The sequence below is a fragment of the Natator depressus genome, chromosome 9 (genome assembly GCF_965152275.1).
Source record: "Natator depressus isolate rNatDep1 chromosome 9, rNatDep2.hap1, whole genome shotgun sequence".
NCBI classification, from domain to species: Eukaryota; Metazoa; Chordata; order Testudines; family Cheloniidae; genus Natator; species Natator depressus.
The window spans coordinates 91,507,583-91,528,734 of NC_134242.1; the positions used below are offsets into that span (position 1 = coordinate 91,507,583).

At 40.0% G+C, this 21,152-nt stretch overlaps 1 protein-coding gene across 5 annotated transcripts in view; it reads right to left on the reverse strand.

Moving 5' to 3' along the window:
• The window catches only part of AFF2 (ALF transcription elongation factor 2), a 437,890-nt gene that overhangs the window by 183,025 nt on the left and 233,713 nt on the right, over window positions 1-21,152 (reverse strand). For all 5 annotated transcript variants that reach the window (XM_074962630.1, XM_074962634.1, XM_074962635.1 and 2 more), the window contains one exon: window positions 3,532-3,573. In XM_074962630.1, the coding sequence (XP_074818731.1) occupies window positions 3,532-3,573 (42 nt within the window). The remainder of the gene's footprint in view (window positions 1-3,531; window positions 3,574-21,152) is intronic.

The following is a 21,152-nucleotide window of genomic DNA, read 5'->3' on the forward strand; positions in this document are numbered from 1 at the left end:
CAATGATGTAAATCAGGAGTAACTCTATTAATTTAGATCCTAAACTCTTTGGATAGAGACTGCCTTTTTGTTATGTGTCTGTAAAGTGCCTAGCGCAATGGCCCCTAGTCTCTCCATGTTACTGCAATGCAAACACCACATAACAACAACATTAGAGCACACTGGTGTAAGAAACAGAAGCATCGGACTCCGAACCTTGGTTTAAAGCGTCTGGGTTTTTTTTTTCTAGTTTGTATCACAATTTTCTAATGAATTCTTTTTTTATATGACTAGCAATTTACAGGTTAATTTAAATCCATATTATTAGTTGCATACGAATAAAGAAAAAATATTTTCTTGGGTTTTGTTTTTTCATTTTATTTGCTCTTCCATAGATATCACATTGTCTTGAAATAGTAAGAGATATTTTGGAACAGAAGGAGGCCTATCTAACTCCAACTATCCATCTCCATCTATCTGTCTAGTGCTGGTAACCTGTAATCAATGCAAATGTGCTGTATTACTTTTACAGTTTGGCTTTAGTTTGAAGGCAACGGTTTTTTTTAAACAAAACTTCTCAGCCATGCGGGTTAGAAAAGCAAAATCAACAGGAGACTGGTCTATCATTAACCTTTAGTTCTGGTATCATGAGCAGTTCTCCAGGCACTTACACAAGATGACATAAGTGGCTAAGTGTTTCAGGAAATCTGAAACACTGAAATTTTGTCTCAGAAGGGGTCTGAATGGACACAGGACTTTTTCCCCTCTCTTGGCTGGTAAGTTCTGACCGTAAACTCAGTTAAACTCCATTTTTATTTGTTAGCATCTGTTAGGAATCCCAAACCTCTAAGTCTACAAAAAACACTAATCAAGATCAGCCTAAAAAAAAAAATTCTAAAATCAGAGGGCTCTCAGCTTACTTGTTTACTTTCCTTACTTTCTTAAATACCTGGAGTGAAATACACTCAAGGGAGACTGATATAACAGGCTGGAGCCAGGTATATTACCAACTGGCTCTGAGAAAGTTCCCCACACAACTTTGCAAATATACCTCAGCAATATGCTAGTCCTCGTTCTCTCTTCAGCAGGGACTGCCAATAGTTACAAAGTGTTTGATAAGCAGCCTTAGTAGTAAAATGTTTGGTTATGATGGAGTTACTCTGGATTCACACCGATGTATCTGAGCAGAATATGGCCAGGTTTAGTCAGCCCTATTAGCCTAAGGCCAGATTCTGGCACTTTGTTCACACTGAGTTTAGTTCCATTGATTTTAATAGGCCTACTCATGGAATAAGGTGCTACTCAACATCAGCAAAAGTGGCTCCTAGGGAGTATGTATCTGGTCCAAAGCCAATTAAAGTAAATGGAGATACTCACATTGACTTCAACAACCTTTAGTGCGAGGCCTGAGAAATGTAAACTCAGTCCATGCCAATGCAGATCACTACCAGTAGGTCACAAGGGTAGCAGTAATACAGTATTAGTGTCTAACTATGCAGCCACTGAAGATAGTAAGAGATTTGCCATCAACTTCAATGGGAACAGGATCAGATCCCCGTAAGATATTCTTGCGTTTTGTAAGTATATGTGCTGCTCATGCATTAAAACGGTCACTCGAATGACTGACCCTTGGAAATAGTAATTTACTTTATACTTCTTTCTGACATTGTTTTTCTGAAAATAACTGCTTTCCCATCCAGCAGTTAATTCCTTCCAATATTAACAAACATAATTCAAATATATAAACAACACAGATGGAGAAATAGATTTAAAAACACAAAAAGTACTTTTAATAATTTTTCAACCTTATTTTTTCCTCCCTCTCTATTCTTTACATAATAACCCTTGCGAAGCTTGAAACCAAAGTTTTTTCCTTCCTTGGATGTATTACTCCATGGGATACACAATTTCACATTTATTATCGTCAGATTCCACACAAGTGCTAGCTTTCCACATTGGTTTAGAATCATCGAATCATAGAGTTAGAAGGGACTGCAAATTATAGAGGAACACTGGAAACTTATTGGTTTCAATGGGACGGTGAAGAGCATGGGAAATCAAGCTGGGCAGAAAATGTTTCTCCTATCTGCAAATATTTTCAAGACTTCAGAATTTTTTCTCCATCTTGAACCAGAATGAGAAGTCAAGTCAAAATGATTTGTGAACCAAAAAAACTTGAATAAACTTTTTTTTCCTTTTTTGTTATTTTGAGTGAGGAAATTCATTTAACTGACTCTGGTTTGTGAACAGGTTTTGGCAATGTGTACTTTTTGATGAAAAAATGATTAGTTGAAAAATTCCCAACCAGCTCTAGTCAAAAACGCCAGTATTATTTTACTGACATTATATGGCCATCTGTGTGTTTGATTGTTATTGTGGTGTTTTCTGTATGGTTATTAGGGGTTGATTCAGGTATGGGTTAGTTTATAGGTAGGCAGGAAAGCAGGCAAACATTTCTGATAGCCCTCCATTCACAGAGATTTAAAAGGACAGTGTAGGTGTCGATCCCTTTGCAATTTTATCCTGAGAGCAGCATTGTAGGCAGTGATGCCAGGAAGGAGGGTCCTGACGCATGAAATGGAAACAAAGGACTTTGGAGTGGATAAAAATCCATGCCCTGATGCACAAAGAGGGAGAGATACAGGGACCACTGTGGTGCAGGCTGACCTTCCCTCCACCCCCCAAAATTCCCCAAGATTAGGGTTTCTGGGATAAGCTAGGCATACGTAAATTTTATTCATGAGTGTAGGCTGTTCTTTATGTTAAAAACCCTATTTCCTCTTATGGTTTGTTCCTGCTCTTCAGATTAAACAATACTTTGTTTGCAAGAGGCTATTTTGAGACCTGTGTTTACCACTGCTCACAGCTCCTGAAGGGCAGATTTGCAGGGCTTGAATCCAGTTGGGACCACTAGGCAATTGTATTTGGTACTCAGGGTGGTTGCAGCCTAGCACCTGGACTGTGAGTGGGAAAATCATGGGATTCTTCCCCAGGATGGGAACACAAGAGGCTGGTCACCTGAAGGGGCTGCACTCATTGAGACTGAGAGCGGGCAACAGTGCAGCTAGCCCTGAACTGTGACTGGGATTACCTGGGATTGGTCTACACTTAAAACTGTGGAAAAAAACACACCGCCTAGAGACATGCCAAGAAAATCCCCAGTGTAAATGCAGCTATGCCGACAGAAGAGTGCTTCAATCAGCGTAGCTAACTTTGTTTGGGGAGGGGGCGTTCCCACATTGTCTGAAAAATTCCTTCAATCGGTGTACGCAGCATCTATACTAAGGGGCAATGCCACCATAGTTAGGCCGACATAGGCGCTGTAGTGTAGACATAGCTTTGGAAAAGGAGAAATGAGGGTATGCAGAACTAACCCCAACACAGATAATATTTTCGGCCTAGAAAACCTTGACAGTGTCTCTTTAATTTTGTACTCACTAGTTTAGTGTTATTTAAATATAATATTGTGAACTCTGTATAGCTTACTGAACAAAGATGAGACACCAGAACTATAATTAGAAGATGATATAGGAGCAAAAGCATTAAACTCACCCGTAATATTTCTTCCACACAGCTGTCATTCGGAAGGCTAACCTAGGTTTAAAAAAAAAAAAAAAGGTCAGTCAGTCACAGAATGCAAAGTTTATTGGTTAAAAGCAACTAGGGAAGTAAATAGATCTATTGAACCACAGCTAACAAAGAAATACCCCATTCTTTGTAATACACTTCATCCAGTGATCATTACCAACAGAATTTGCCAATTTAAATAACACAAATCAGTAGAAAGATTCATCTCTACAGTTTCTTAAAGATATTTTTGTAAGTGTTTTGCTACAAACAGTAGTTTAGAAAGAATATAGTACCCTGATTTCCCCACAGTTAAAAACGGGCACTAAAATTGCTGGAAACGTTTACAAATGATGAAGATATCAACCGTTACTCCACTATACAGAGTTCAGTGAGAACGCAGGGTACGTTTTAACTTACAACATGCTACAATTTAGGGCAAAGATGATAATAGTTAAGAGTAAACTTATTATCAAGCATCTTTTTATACATCTTAATACACTAACACCTAAGACAACTCTTAAACCCTGAACATGTACTATAGTAAAACACTGGTTAGACTCTAACGGTAGTTACTGATTCCTCAGTCTCTAACTTCCTGGGCCTGTTACAGGTTAAATATCCTCTAAAGACTGAAACGCACACAGGAATCCATCTTGAGAGTTTTGAGAGATCTTCTATGTCTCTTAAAAATATGCATTACATCTACACACATGCACACACAGACAAGTAGGTGCTGGTAAAATCTCGCAATGTAGCAATCTAGGTCTTTAAACATTACTGATGCTATCTGCCGTAATTCCCCATTCTAAATGTAGAATACCGCACAAATACCCTAAATACTGCAAATAAATATATGAGCAATAACTTTCAGGATCTTAAGAGCACTTTGGGGGGGGGTGTATATACATTTGGCAACAGTTAAGTTGTATGCATGTAAATAGGTTTTTATTATGCCTATCTTGCATGGGTACACTAGATTTGGGAGAATGTGCACAATGAACCCACTCCCCATGCACACTGCAGCCACAATTTGGGGGGATACTTTCAAAGGTGCCCTTGGAGCCTTTAGTTACTAGAGCCTGGTTAGGGGAAGCCAATCCATGTCCAAGCCTCTTGCCCTCCGTCCCCACCCACATCAGCCCATGCTGCAGAGCTTTGGTTGGGACAGCCACTAACTGTGTGTCCCTCCTCATTCTCAAATCTTGACACAGGCATAACGTTTAAATTAATAGCATGATAGAAACTAGAAACAGAAATGACCTATTAGATCACCTAGTATGTCTTCTGCAGGATTCTTTCCCTATACACACTTCTAGTGCTGTGGCCAGTCTAGTTCTAAAAGTCTCAGGCAAGGAGGCTTCCACACCTCCTTTGAAAGACTATTCCACACTTTACTGATCTCATGGTCAGGACATTTCCCCTGACAAACAGGCTATATTTTCCCATTTTCATTTCATCCTATCATTTCTATGGATAACCTCTTCCATCACTCTAAATAATTCATATCCCTCCATGGTATTTACATCATTCATATACATCTGTGCACTTTTATGCTCCATCTTACTCCTCATGTATATTGTATATTTGACTCTTATAATCTTACCTAATAAGTCATCCCCTCCACCCTTTCTCATCATTTTGTTGCTCTTTTCTGAACTCCCTCTGATTTGTCAATATCTAGGTAATGAAGTGCCCAGAAGTGAACATGATAAATGTGGCTCCTACTATTGACTTTACCCACTTCAACAGCCACTATTGTCGTATCTACATGTCAGACCATTTGGGTTAAGAAAAATATCCCCTTCTCCTTACATTCTACCTAACTAAAGTCTAGCTCCCAATCCTTGGGTGGAACCTTTACTCCACTGAAGCCAATGGAAATGTTGCCATTGACTTCAGTGAGCCTGGATTTCCACGCAAGGTGTCTCTGAAAGCTTCACCTGCATATCCTATAACTTCTGTTTCACACACCTCTGCCCTAATCCCTCTCCTTTCACTTCTTTCATGCTTTTTCCTCTTGACAGCTTCTAACTTCTTTGCTCACCTTCACTTTTTGCCTTCTTTCCTATACCATGACCAGCTTTCCAGCTAACAAACCCCGGGACCTCTCCCTATTCAAATTCACCTCCCCAGTTATCCATTCCAGTTTCAGTGACCACCCACCACTAAGTTTTGTATTCCAGTGTGCAGCAATTTCCCATTTGTGTCCTTGGGACTGTTAGTCTTTTGGGGCAAAGTACCTCTTCCTTATTTTACAAAGTTCTCCTAATGCACAGCACTATGTAAGCTTACATTGCTTAAGAAATAATAATACAAATACACAATTTTAGTTGAGTAAAATCTATTATATATATTCTGTAATCACAAACTGCTTCAACTGGCAACACTCACTAATAGCTCTAAATGATCATACATCAGTTTTGTTAATGGCAAAGGAGGTTTCTTTTAATGACTTGACAGAACTTTTGTTCCCTTTGGCATTGCTTTGTTTAGAATCATGGGTATTAAGGTAACACATGATGTCAAAGTGCTGTGATTGGCATACAGGGAGAGCCAAGCAGGAGCAGGCACAAAGTGGAAAACATTTAGATGAATGCAAAACATTAAAAGAATACGTTTCAGAGTAGCAGCCGTGTTAGTCTGTATCTACAAAAAGAAAAGGAGTACCTGTGGCACCTTACAGATTAACAAATTTATTTGAGCATAAGTTTTTGTGAACTACAGCCCACTTCATCGGATGCATGCAGTGGAAAATACAGTAGGGGGATTTTATATACACAGAGAACATGAAACAATGGGTGTTACCATACTCACTGTAACGAGAGTGATCAGGTAAGGTGAGATATTACCAGCAGGAGAGAAAAAAAACAACCTTTTGTAGTGATAATCAAGGTGGGCCATTTCCAGCAGTTGACAAGAACATGTGAAGAACAGTGGGGGGGGGGAGGGGGGAGAACAAACATGGGGAAATAGTTTTACTTTGTGTAACGACACATCCACTCCCAGCCTTTATTCAAGCCTAATTTAATGGTGTCCAGTTTGCAAATTAATTCGAATTCAGCAGTCTCTTGTTGGAGTCTGTTTTTGACTTTTTTTGTTGTAATATTGCCACTTTTAGGCATTGGCCAAACTGGACAGTCTCTACGTAAAAGAATAAATGGACACAAATCAGACATCAAGAATTATAACATTCAAAAACCAGTTGGAGAACACTTCAATCTCTCTGGTCACTCGATTACAGACCTAAAAGTGGCAATATTACAAGAACAAACCTTCAGAAACAGACTCCAAAGAGAGACTGCTGAATTGGAATTAATTTGCAAACTGGACACCATTACATTCGGCTTGAATAAAGACTGGGAGTGGATGTGTCATTACACAAAGTAAAACTATTTCACCATGTTTATTTTTCCCCCCTACTGTTCCTCACATGTTCTTGTCAACTGCTGGAAATGGCCCACCTTGATTATCACTACAAAAGGTTGGTTTTTTTGTTTTTTTCCCTCTCCTGCTAGTAATAGCTCACCTTACCTGATCACTCTCATTACAGCGTGTATGATAACAACCCATTGTTTCATGTTCTCTGTGTATATAAAACCCCCCTACTGTATTTTCCACTGCATGCATCCGACGAAGTGAGCTGTAGCTCACGAAAGCTTATGCTCAAATAAATCTGTTAGTCTCTAAGGTGCCACAAGTCCTCCTTTTATTAAAAGAATAATTACTACAACAGGGCTATCATAGAGAAGATCAATGTAAGACTTTCCGTACATTATTATTAATGGATTTTTAAAAGAAGGAGACCATTTTTTCTAAATTCATATGGTAGCTCCGCATTCTAAGGCTATGTCTACGCTATCACTTATGTCGGTATAAATTATGTAGCTCAGGGGTGTGAATAAGCCCCCCGCGACATAAGTTACACCAACCAAAGCAACAATGTGGACAGGGTTATGTTGGTGGGAGAACTTCTCCTGCCGCTCGTTAGGGGTGGATTAATTAAGTTGGTGGGAGAGCTCTCTCCCATCAGCGTAGAGTGGTTACACTACGGAGTTTACAGCGGTGCAGCTACATCGGTTTCGCTGTAAGCTCTCTTGGGTAGCCATAGTTTAAGTGACTTGAAAAGTACAGATCTGTCAGATACTTAGTCTATCCTGAAAAAACCTTTCCAAGCGTGAATCAGAAATTGAAGATTAATTGCCCATTCAGCTAACAAGTGCAAGTGGCATTGCACAGCACACTACAGGATCCATGCAGATATTCATCAGGCCAAAGACAAATATGGCTAATACAGTATTTGCAACCTACACAAATATTAGTGCTGTAAGGAATTATTATTAGAATTTACATGAAAATGTCACTGACATCCCATATGAAATACCACTATTCTCCAAATCTATAGAAAATCAAGTGGTTTGAATGCTACAAGGTGATTTTTTTAAAGCTTTCATCAGTCGTCACATTTTAAAAAGAAACACTTTGAGGTTAGATTTGTACATACTTTTTGGACCTGTCTACCTCTGTGAACAACATGATCTAACTTAACAGGAAGGATCAATTCTAGGATTTATGTTTTGTTAAAACCAAGTGCTTACTGCTCACATCATGAGCTCTTTTCTCATTCTGCAGTGTATTCATGAACTTTTGATTGAAGAACAGTTAATATTACATAAGCTGCAGACATAAGTCCTGAGGTAATGTAACTTCAATCAAACCGAAAAGATTCCACAAGTTACATGGTACACTGAATTCCTCTTCCAATTTCATTTTAATCCGGTGAAACTCCTTTGCATCAAAAGATTTTGTGTTTATTTTAAAATATTGCTTCCGGGGGGGGGGGAGGGGGAGAAAGAGGTCATATGGTCAAAATATTCGACCTAAAAAAGCGGTCTCACAAGTGAAAGCATATACCTTAAATGATGTAGAACCTAAGGATTTAACGTATGACTTGGTTGGCCCCATGTTAAACTCTGGGGAGGAGGCATGAGGAATATTGGAATGTAGGGAAAATAGTTTTAATGTTATGCAAATCAAATGACAGTGAGTGACCTGTTATAATATCTAATGATTAATGTTGATATAACCTTCCATTTATTCATTCAGCAATTCCTTGGCCACACTCTCGTCTTGAACTATTTATAACTTGCATGAGCTCAGATTTTGTTTATGCTACATAGGAAAATTGTGTAATATGCCTTTCCCATGTAATTTACATCAGATTGGTGTTTATCAATATGAAAGTTTCAAAGGAGAAGACACTTTTTTGAAATGCCATATTGGGAAAGGAGTGGAATTGGCATTAAGAACTCGGCTGAGAACTAAAAACTTCCAGCAAACTTCTGGGAAGTAAACAGCGCACGTTAGTCTAGTCCTGAAAATTCAAGTTTGGTAGACAGTATCAGACTACGGATAATCTCTTTGGTAGGACTAAAGGACTGTATTTTAATTAGGATAAACTGTTCTCGAATAAACAATTCCTCTGACAACTGGCATTCAACAAGTAATGCACCTTTCCTATCTCTGTCATATTGGAAACAAACGTGTCATGTTAAATCCCATTCTTCACTTGCGTCTGAGCACCAATAAACTCACATATCAACAGATCTACTTCCAATGTCATACCCTTTATCTAGGAACCCATTGTGGACTCTAGAGAGATTAAGCTAATGCTACTGTTTACTTCTGTGGCCATAAATTGATTTTTCACTTACTTGCATGAAAAGATCCTGTACACATGCCTTGATCAATCGTTTTGATTGTGCACTACAGGGTGTTAAGAGGAAAACTCTTATAAAGCCAGGAATGGCAACGACAGTACCTGCCTAATTCTATGAATGCCTTCAATTCCTCCAATGTCTCCTGTGGTGAATACTGTGTGGGAAGTGGGTCGATCTGTACTAACAATTGCAAAGTTCCCATATATGGTGGAAAGAAGAGGCTTCCCTCGGATAAAATTAAGACTCCAACCGTTAGCATGCATTCAACCAAACCCTTCCAGGGTGCCAGTATGATGGATTTGTTAACAAACAGCTTTCAGCCAAAACACCCGTCTGGATGTGTAGCATGAAGATTACATAACAATGAAGATAGACCAGCAGAAGTGGGGGTTCATACGGATGAATAGTGCACTTCAGATGTCATGTCCTCCAGTCATTGTAGCATTTTTGTTTCTCATCTCTGTACTTTATCCGGTTTTGCTATATCCTGACTAAACTGTGAGGACCAGACACAGTACTTCAGTGGCAGCTGCATGAGGGCTATTTCCCCCTTATATTTACATCCAAGAGCAGTTTTGCCCCTTTCTGCAATGGTGTTGCATTGCAAGTTCACAGTTAGTCTTCCATGTACAGTCAACCCTCAGCCTTTTTCAGACTCATTCCTTTCTAGATGGCAGTTTATCCCTCAGTCAGTATCTGTGCTGTTTATTTCCTCTCCTGTGGTGGACTGCTCTATACTTATGTGTAGTGAATTTTATGGCATTGCATACACCCCACTGGTCTAATGTCCCCTGGTCGCTTTCCAATTCAGTCCTCCTGTCTGTTTCCGATTTCACTATGATTTTGACATTCATGTCAAAGATGCCCGAAATAAACGTCAGGCTAATTTCAATAGCTGGGAGTTTTCTGGGTTTTCCTTACTACCTTTACTGCAAACAGGTTAAAACAGGTGCAGCAAATGACCAAGAAGTGAATATTACTACTTGGTGCTATTTCCTTCATGAGGTTATCACCAATATATTGTAGGACTATGTGTTTGGGGTCTTCAGGAACCGGAATGGAGCCAAAATAGTGGTACTGAAATAAATCCAAATAAAACAGACTCTCCTGGTATTCAGACATGTGTTATTATGTCACACAGTTATTAATTCCTCAGAGAGCCATTTATGGGTCTGAATTCATATACATATGCTGTCTTCTCAGAGAACCTCCAATCATGCAGGAGCTAAAATACAATGAGTAGACTAGATTTCACAAACATCTCCCTGGGGCATTCAAAAGTCTGTGAAAAATACATATAAATACAATATAAAAACTAATAAAGAAATTCATGCCTGCAGCACAAATAAAACAGCAGCCCCCATGCGCACTCCTTACATTCATGTTGCACTATGGAGAAGTTATGCCAATCTCTAAAGTTACTAAAGAATCTGAACAAGTTGCAATTACTGAACCAAATTCTAACAGCAGTTCACTGGTGCAACCACACCTGAAGCCACTGTGGTTGTGGCAGGGTAAGTTAGAGAAGAATCTAGCCCCTTCATGCACAAAGTGAGTTAACTAGTAAAACAATTCTCGGACCTGATCGTAGGTCTATTTAAATCAATAGAATGACTCCCACTGAATTCAATGGGCTCTTGAAAAGGGCCCTAATTCAGATGTCAAAGCTGTCAATCTCAGGTAACTTTAGTTTCCTACACAGAGCTAATGAGCCTAATATGCTCATCTTCAATCATTTCCTCTATCAGCTAAATAAAATGACAAGGTCCATGCGTATATATAAAAGAATAGTCCAAAATTCTGAAGGAATTACATGTTATTTATGGACACTGATTGAAATAGTTTGGAAGTTCAGCAGCATGATAATACCAGATCAATCAACATACCATCACACTGCCCAGCCTTAATCAAGTAGGCATTGGTAAATCTTGCAGCAGTTTTACTTGTTACCAAAACATTCTGCTTATTTAAATACAAGCTATTGTTTAAGGCCCCATAAATACTGGAAAACAGCAAACTACTGAAGAACTTTATATATACGTATATATATTTTTCTCTAAGAAACATAAGCACTAGGGTTGCCAGGCATTCTGTTTTTGACTGGAATGCCCGTTTGAAAAGGGACCCTGGCAGTGCTGATCGGGCCATTAAAAGTCTGGTCAGCGGTGCAGCAGGCCTAAGGCAGGCTCCCTATCCAGCTCCGCGCAGTTCCTGGAAGATGCCAGCATGTCCCTGAAGCCCCTAGGCACAAGGGCAGCCAGGGAGGTGCCCCCGTCCCGAGCCACGGCTCCGCAGTTCCCATTGGCTGAGAACTGCGGCCAATGGGACCTGTGGGGGTGGCGCCTATGGACAAGGGCAGCCTGCAGAGCCCCCTGGCCGCCTCTTTGCCTAGGGGCCACAGGGACCTACAGGCTGCTTCCAGGAGCCACCTGAGGTAAGCACTGCCTGGAGCCTGCACCCCAACCCCCAGCCATGATCCCCTTCCACACCCAAACTCTCTCCCAGAGCCCACACCCCCTCCCACACCCCAACCCCCTGCTCTAGTCCTGAGCCCCATCTCACACCCCAAACCCTCATCCCGGGCCCCACACCAGAGCCTGCACCCCAAACCTCTGCCCCAGCCCGGTGAAAATGAGTGAATGTGGGGGAGAGTGAGCGACGAAGGGAGGGGGGATGGAGTGAGCAGGGGTGGGGCCTTGGAGAAGGAGCGGAGCAGGGGGCAGTTTAAGGGTGTTCAGTTTTCTGACATCAGAAAGTTAGCAACCCTAATACACACTCATTTAAACCATACCGTCATATTTTCATCTTGTCCTTGGAAGAGATAAAGATGTTACCCTGGTCCCCTCCATTAAATCGATAGTCAAAAGTGCCCAGACCTAAAACGCCATGTTGCACTCGTTCACTTTTTGCAATGGCAAAGACAGACTAACAGTCGGTGCAACCCCGGCTCCTAAAATAGATGACGTTCCAAAAATAAGAATTAAGGGTCTGTTCCTTCTCTCAGTTACGCTGGTGTAAGTCAAATGCAACTCCTTTGAAGTCAATGAAGCAACATGAATGTAAAACTGATCTAAATGAGAGGAGAATTTGGCCTTTTGAGCCTAATTCTACTCTCAGTTATATCAGTGTAAATCTGGGACCAAATTCATCTTTGGTGTAACTCTACTGAGGTCCTTTGAGTTTCCATCAAAAGCCCTTGCTATATAAAAGTAAAATATCTACATTTAACACAACTGTGATTCTGAGCTTATTTACACACATTTTATATGGGCGTATATTCAATGACTACAATTATCTTAGTCCCAATATACACTGTGCTAGTGAGATCAGAATCAGCCTCTACCTGTACAAGGGCCCACTGAAACACTAGAGAAGTCTCGACGTCAGTGAAGTTGCATCAATTTAACTGAAAGCACCAATGTATTCAGATTGGAAAACCAGAGAATTTTAAATAGGAACATCTCCAAAATATTGTCCAGCATAAAAAGATTTTTTAAATATACCTACATGAATACAAGGGAGCTTGTTTTGAACTCTTATAAATATACTCATTAAAAAGAAACACTTCTCCATATGAATTTTTATACTAGTTTGTAAAGACACAGCTGCAGGGTCAGTGCAAGGACCTAAATTAATTGCTCGAACCTTGTTTGTAAATTGGTCATTTTCACAGATCTCTTCACTAGAAGATAGTGACTCATAAATTTCATTCTTAAACTGTCTTTTCAAAATACAGGCCATAATTCCAAGTGCAAGAAAAACACCATTGCATTCTGAGGAAATAAAATCATCTTTCTGAAACATCAGAAAGGTTAAATATCAATGGTTGTGTGTCCACATTAACAAAACTAACTTGCAAATATTTTGTAGTTAACTCCAGTCCAAAAAAAGGGAAACTTACTGAATGAAAAAGAAAATGATAAGTTGTTCCTACACGAAACATGAAAACAGTGAGACTAGTGTTTGCAACTTAATGGGGAACTGATCCAAATTCAGGCAACCATCTAGAAAATCTGGTCTTATCCTTGTTATATATTAAAAACACTTCGGATGATCTGAACTGCCCCTGGATGACACTTATCACACTTCTGTGTTTTTTTGACAGTATATAACAAAGAAATCTGAAATCGAATGGGATCTTTTTACTGCCTCCCTTTTAGTTACGTTTGTAATTAAAATGTATTGATCTATTAATGCCAAGGGACACTGCTAAATGTATTCCGTGCAGATGTCATACTTTGTTGAGCTTCTGAAATCTTTTAGATGTGTGTGTGTACTTACATAGTGGTATGTGTGCTTTAACTGCTCACTAAAATGAGAGCATATCTAAGAATAACTCACTTCCATTCGATTTATAAATCACATTAATTAATTCTACATCTCCAGCGGTGTAGAGACCAAATTCTAATGCAAGCTCTAATTAAAGAAAAGAAAAGGGGGGAAAAAGCCCAAACACTAGAACTGAACAGAGAAGTAACTGTTTAGCCTCAAATTAATGAGGCGCTATACTAAGCAAGAATGTCCATAAATCCCTAATGAGGATTTTAAACACATTAAAACTTCCTAATACAAAGTGTTTGCCTTCCTTTTATCCAATAACAAATAAGCCAATAATTTTCTGCCTCTAACTGATACTATTAACTGTCATGGCATGTTTTATTTGACAAACCCTCCATTCAAATACAGTAAAACCAATTAATTTGCCTGCTGTGAAATGTGTTTCTTGATAGCTTTTATGTGATTTTTCTTCTCAAAGAAATGTAAATAGGAGGTCAATGTAGGTGCCTGATTTTGCTTAAAAATATGCCACAATAGCTATAGCTTGTCTAGTCAGTTTGCATTTCAAATGAATTGAAAGATAACCTCCATTTTCAGGTCATCAATCACATAATGGCCTCCTGATAAGTAAACAGTTACAGATTAATAGTTTTATTACTAGGAAAATGGTCACATATTTGAGATGTGATAGTAGCAAAATTACCACTTTATTCTCTTATAAGTAATGGTTTGCAGTCACACTGCTTAGCCTCTCTGACTTTATCAACCTAGCTACCACCATATCTTCCCATCCAATGTCATTCACAAAAAATGCACCCTAGATCTTTGTGTTGAGGAAACTGTTCTTTAAAATTGGAGTTCAATCCCAATGCTTTTATCTGAAAACATGACAATGTGTTAGCTTTTTGTTGCTGTTGTTGTCGTTGTCAGAAAAATCGATAGAACAAATAAAAGATATTTCTGGGATTTTAAGGTTCCCAAGGGACTTACTTAATAGACGCAATTAGGGTAGAAAGGCAACACCATGTTACCACTGCCCCACAATTAAGGCATATCTGAATCTCTCAGCTCTCCCAAGGCCGTGTCACTTAGGAAGATCAGTCTGCAAAAAGTACACGCTTGACACCGTGCACTTCATAACAGTGCTTGCTGCTTTCAGTTTTTGCCCACTATGTGAACTATATTGCATTGTAAATAGAAGGCAAAATAGAGGATAATGCATGGCACACTATGGTTTATGAGGCCTAACTGAATGCCAATTAATCTTTACAACACATGTACAGTTCCATCAACCCATGTATTGCATCATGGTTACATAGAGACTATGGTTTATTTACCTTAAAATGGAAACACAGAAAGAAAAAAAAAACAAAGGAAAAGGAAATAAATAAAATGGAGATGCATACCACTGCTGATTTTTGACATCAAAGCCCACTTATTTAAATGGCTGCTATAGATTACAACCAGAACAAGGTAATTCATGTATCACACCACTGACAGCTGATTTTCAAACCTCCATCCACTCTCCTGCACGTGCATATTTCTTATTGCAATAAGCAATCAATCTGCAAACTAACTCTGAAGAGATCTGCCAAGTCCTTTTGGCACAAGCAAGGTGTGTTCATGGAAAGCAGGACTATGACAAATCAGAGATCGTGAAAATGCTTTACAACTCTATTAGCAGCAAGCTTAATCTCTGTTCCATATCATACCAGATTGTTCTTTGAGCTGCAATCATTATCATCATCAGTTGAAGTTTCTGCTAGAATGATCTGGCCCTTTGCTACTTGGTTGGAATTTTTTTATATATGTATTTATTTACTTTCAAAGGAATAAGTAAATTAAGAAAATCTGTCTTCTCTGCTCTTTAAACAGATTCCTAATTAACAGTTAAGATATTCAGTTGAAGCACTTCTGACAAGTGCCTTAAAGTGATCGTCTCCCTCATCAACAGAAGTAACAATGGCATGCTCTTCTCTAATTCTCAGCTAATAAAAACACAGGCATAAAACACTTAAGAATATTTAAGTGAAAATGTTGTTTTACAGACAGCCAAATACCTGCATACTAATTCTGTGGTGGACTTAAGACTTCCTCGGCCAGGCTCTTTTTCTCCATTATACGTGGGTAAAGCAGATGTAACTCCATTGAAATCAATGGAGAGAGGAGAGCATGAAACTGATGTAAGCTCAATCAGAATCAGAATTGAGCTCCATAATCAAAGTCTGGACTGAGCTCCAAATTTGCAGAATGCAGCCGTCTGGGATTAATTTGGTTGCTAATATCTAAATGAAAACATATTGAGAAATGATTGTTTTAAAAAGATCTGAGATGATCTCTCACAAGAACAACTTTTACATCTATCTCCTAATCGAGACTTTGGATTGGGCTGAAACCACCTGACACCATTTCACTTGCGACCTTTTCAACTGTCAAAGCAGACAGATTTTTATCCTAGAAGATTCAAGCCAAAGCCTCAAAGGTGCAGTGCCAGCGCATTAATCCATTTCACTAGACAGTCATTGAAATTATAATTCAAAGTTCAACTTACTTTAGCATTTTCTGCTGAAATATTTTTGGCAGCCCAGGGCAGAAAGTCGAAATCTGGTTTCCAATGGAGACCATTTCCAATGGTTTCTAAATGTTGGCAGTGAAAATTCCTTATTGTCAAAGAGATCAGCAGATGCCGGCTTCCATTAATTTACTTTCTGTGACTGCTGCTCACTTCAGGAAGCCTTTCTTTACCTAAGGATGCTGACCTGCTGCTGGACCCCATCAGAAACAGACAAGAAAAGACACTGATATATTAGGAGACTGGGGACACTTCAGGGAAATTTCCTACAGCAGCATTGGCAGATTCCACTACCTCCATTTATTCTGACTGATGCCATAAGCAGAAAAACAAGATTTGTAGAGTAGACACATAGCTGGAAACTGCAAAAGCTCCAAACTCAAGATAAATAAACCTACCCATATGTATTACACTATCAAGAGCAATTCAAGAGTCTAAAGAATCAGTCAGAGGCCTTTCCTCTTCCCAAGCAGCTTGTCATAAAAGCAAAGGGGGCTTTTGGATCTGAAATAACATTACTATTTAAACTAGCCAATTGGCAGCAAATCCTTTGTTATAACTCCTTTGGGTGGCCCAGAGGTCTTTGGGTAAGAAGTCACCAATAAATAACGATGTGTCATTAATTCACTTATCTCCATCTAAGCAAACACCTATGTGTACTTGTAAGATATGTTTCATTAAATCTGACATGTCTTCTTTCTTCATTTTACAGGTGATGCTGGCAAATAAAGCCTGACATCTTGTCCTCATTTCACAAGGGCTCTTTTTTTTTAAATGGCTTCTAATACCTATTATGCAATAACATGCTAGTCTGTTAGCATTTTCAAGATCACAATTTTATCTGCTCTACAAATTATACTCCATCCCTATCTGTTCAAAGTTTCTTAAATCCCGAATGCAGAGATATTAGTCCCTTAATTCAAAACAATGAGAACACCGCCGCAATGACATACGAGCAATGGAGAGAAAATGGAAATATGGAAACAGTGACAACAAGAGGTAAATATTCAGCATGACGTGTGGGGGGTTTAGTCATGGGATTCCCATTAACGTTAATGGGAGCTGAACAGTTATGTCACAACACAATGCAATGAAGGTTTGCCATGAAGACTGCATTATCTAGGTGAGTGCCATGTTTCATTAAGAAGAAGGGATCTAATGTCTCTGTTCGCAGGGACAGACTGTTAATGGAAGCAGAAAAGAGACAAGTATTACGGATCACACACCTCACCTGTAAGAAATGCACCTTGGAAAAATCTGGATTGCAAAATTCCAAAGGGACATCGTGAAGTTACTAGTCATCTTCCTACACCCTTAGAAAGCATTTTCTTGGCACTTACTGGTTCTGTCTCCTGAGCTTGGTGTTAAAACCCCTTTCTGCAGCATAACCAGCTTGCTTTGCCTCATACTGGTGTGTGTGCCCGTGCATGTCTGTGTGCCTCTCCCTCCCTCCTTTATTCCTTTTCTTTTTAGATCTTACTGCCCAGGAAGAGCCAATGATCTAGAAACTGTTGCTAACTTTGTTTCCTATGTGCAGCATGAACCTTAAATAGTAGTTCCAGATTCATCACTCTTCCTTTGGATTCACGTTTCTGGGCTATTCCCTTCGATCTATAGTTTACCATGCTATATTTGACCCACATATATTACCTTTGATCCAAAGCGCAACTCCTTCTCACATCATCGGCTCAAGGCCCAATAAGTCCTTTATTAGGCAGTATGTAAGGAGACCCAACATTCTTTTTTTTTTAATTTTAAGAACTTTATGATGTAAAATATTACAAAATAACTATGGAACAAGAGAAATGGGAGGTGATTTGGGGCCTTTAGGCTGGCTTGGCATAGAATTGTTATGTGACCTCAAGGAAATCACTTGAGTTTTCCGTGTCTTGGTTTCTCCATCTGTAAAATAGAGTGAATAGCATCTATCTACCTTATGGGGGGTTGGGGTTGGTGGAGACTGGGTTTGAGGCTTAATCCATTCAAGTGCTCTAAGACCCTACGATGGAAGGTACTACATAGGAGTGACATGCATCTGTGAGGCTGTACACAAATGGCGATTCCTGACTGGCTGTAAACATCAGTCCTCAGTAAATGGTCTGACCTTTCCCCCCGCCTATTATTTCCATTTTATAACTGAAATCAAGCCCGACAGACTGAGCATTGCAGGGGAATAATGGCTGTTTCAGGATGAGTTTGCAGCCTCATGCCCCACATCACACCCAGAAATGCTATGCTGCCATGCCTTTGTTCTTAAACACAAAGGGTCTCCAAGCACCTGTCTGCTGGCTGAACTAACAAGCCTGTGAGCTCCTTGTCAGCGTGCCACTATCATCCAGGGAGGTCTCTTTTTAAAGGCACACATTTTAGTTATGTGGCAGCTAAACACAAAACATGCAGGGTAGCTTAATCTGGAGTTTACACCCTCCAAGCAAAGCAAGACTTGTCATATTAGGCACGTATCTTGACTGCATGTCAGTGACAGAAACGGAGAAAGCACAAAAAAAGACCAAATTGGGGACAGTCTTCTGTCACATGATCTACTCCCTCTTTTTGATTATAAAGCTGCAGGCAGCAGCCCTACCTTCCTAAGCAGTCCTGGGACTAGGCTAACATAAGAACAGCCATACTGGGTCAGACCAAAAAGGTATGAGGCAGAAGGTTATGATATGAGGTCCATCTCCTCATATCATAACCTTCTGCGCAATCAACGCTAGCAAGCCCTGGCAGCCCCACAGTCCTGCACAGGACCTGCAACTCATGGGCCAACCTGAGTTTCCACTGTGAAAGTAAACTGGATGGGGAGTAAACACACCACAAGAAACATACTTCTCCTACTACAACTCATTGATAGTCCTGTCTACTAGCCTGGTCACCTAAGCACAAGAGCGGGAGCCAGGAACTCCTGAGTTCTAGGGCTCCCTCTGACACTTAAGATGTACCCACTCGGCCTTAGCAGTGGGATGCGAGACTCAATTTCCCTTCCACTCACAACTCAGAAGCCAGCTGAACATAAGGACGCTAGAGTCCCCAGAGAGCTAGATGGTCTCATTCCAATGTGAATAAATTAATGCTTGCAAATTACTATTAAATTCCATGAAATGAAATGAAAAGACCCAACTGCCAAATTCTGATTGGCTAATACAAAAAAAGTAGCCTTGTTTTAATTGGCTGAAAGGGAAAAGCTGTCATGTCCCGAAGGGCTGACAAGGAGAAACTGTTGGCATAATGATGCCTTCCCAGGTGATGAGGCTCCAAGACTTAATTCCATGTGTCAGTGCAAGATAACACAGTCTCATATGCATATGATCTCATCAGGCCTTCAGGAGACAGGATTTTACTTGTCATTTTCTAATATTAGTTTGGAGACTTTCTTAATATGTTTGAAAAATACACAAACAAGAAAAAGCAGTCTAATAAGCTAGAGACCACTTAAAGGACTAGCCAGTCATTATAATCACAGTGATAGTATTATTAATTCCAGTGTAAAAATAGATAAATGACCAATAGGAATGTCATGTTTTGGGAAAGTATTTGCATTATGCCACTAATATATGCACATCCTTCTGTGTGTCTTGGAGGTGTGCTCACATTTGTATATAGGTATGTGTTTTATTGATCTGTAATCGTGTGTGTGTGTGTGTGCGTGTGTGTGAAGATGACAGTCAGTCAGTTTACCTAACACCTACCAGCTTGAGGACTCAGCCTCTGAGGCTGAAAAATACCTGTATTGCTTCAGCCACCTTTGCCAAAGTGTCCTCCCCGAACCCTGTCTGTGGTCTCCACCTTTCATATCAACTTCTGTCCAGAGCATCTCTGATGAATTTTTAGTGTCTGCCCTCCAGCCCCCCTGGCTTCTATAAAAAGACAACACCCATTCTCTCTCCCATTCCAGAGCTTCTTGGCTACTCAAAAGGAGAGTGATTCTCTGCTACTTTACCACTTCCTCATTCTCTTGGGTTCTGCAAATCGGCTAAGGTGAAAGGGACATCTCTGCTTCACCCACCCGCATCTCTCCCCCTACTTGGGATGTCTCTGTTAATCTACCTCCATCCCTCCCCAAGACGCTGTTGTTTAAGTTCTCCTCCCCAATGAGTAGCCCAAATCATGCCTCTCCTGTTGTCAGTTTCATGGCTGCCCACAGGGTTCTGAACAGAGTAGTGAAAACTGACAGAGACTCTGGTTAATTGTCATTCTGCTATAGCTTGGGGTATCTGCAGGCACGCAGGCTCAGAGCTGAGCATCTGCAGGCAGGAAGGGAGCTGTGCATCAGTTCACACTAAGTTCATGTACCGAAGGTTTTCTTCACAACCATAAAGACTTGGGCCCTATTCTCACTTATGCTAAGGCACTCTGACAGCTTGAAGGGGGCTTACTGGAGGTATAAACTCCCTCCTGAGAACACTGCTACAGCGGGAGTGTCCCTGGCCAGTGTAGGGCCCAGCCCGCCTCCCAGCATGGCACTGGGAGCGTGGTTGGAGGGCTCACAGTTCAAACCAAGTAGGCCCCTGGCCAGTCCCGCAACATGGGGAGCACAAAGGTGGCTTAAAGCCTGCTATGTCCTGCTAGGACCCAAATGTGGAACCAGAGCAACTGACAACTGGGCCTTTATTTTTTCTCCCAAAAAACATGCAAGCTTAGCTTCTGCAGTGCTTGGTGGCACTCACACAGGAAAGCTCCCTATCCCCTGCCAGACAAGTGGAATTTTCAAGCCCTAGGTAGACTGATATGTCCTGGTGTGTATAATGTCTTTATATATATATATATATATATATATATACACACACACCGTACGTTATATATATATATATATATATATATATATATATATATATATATATAACACTTATATCCCTTACACATCCAAACTGATAATAAATTATTCCCATAACTGATATTACTCTAAGAAAACAATCAGGATGCACATAAAGGCACAAGATATAAAATAGGATGTAAATCAGTATTTAAAAAAACAAGTAAAAATGAAGCTGTTTACTCCTAGAGGATCTACACTGCTCTAACATTACAGCAATAGC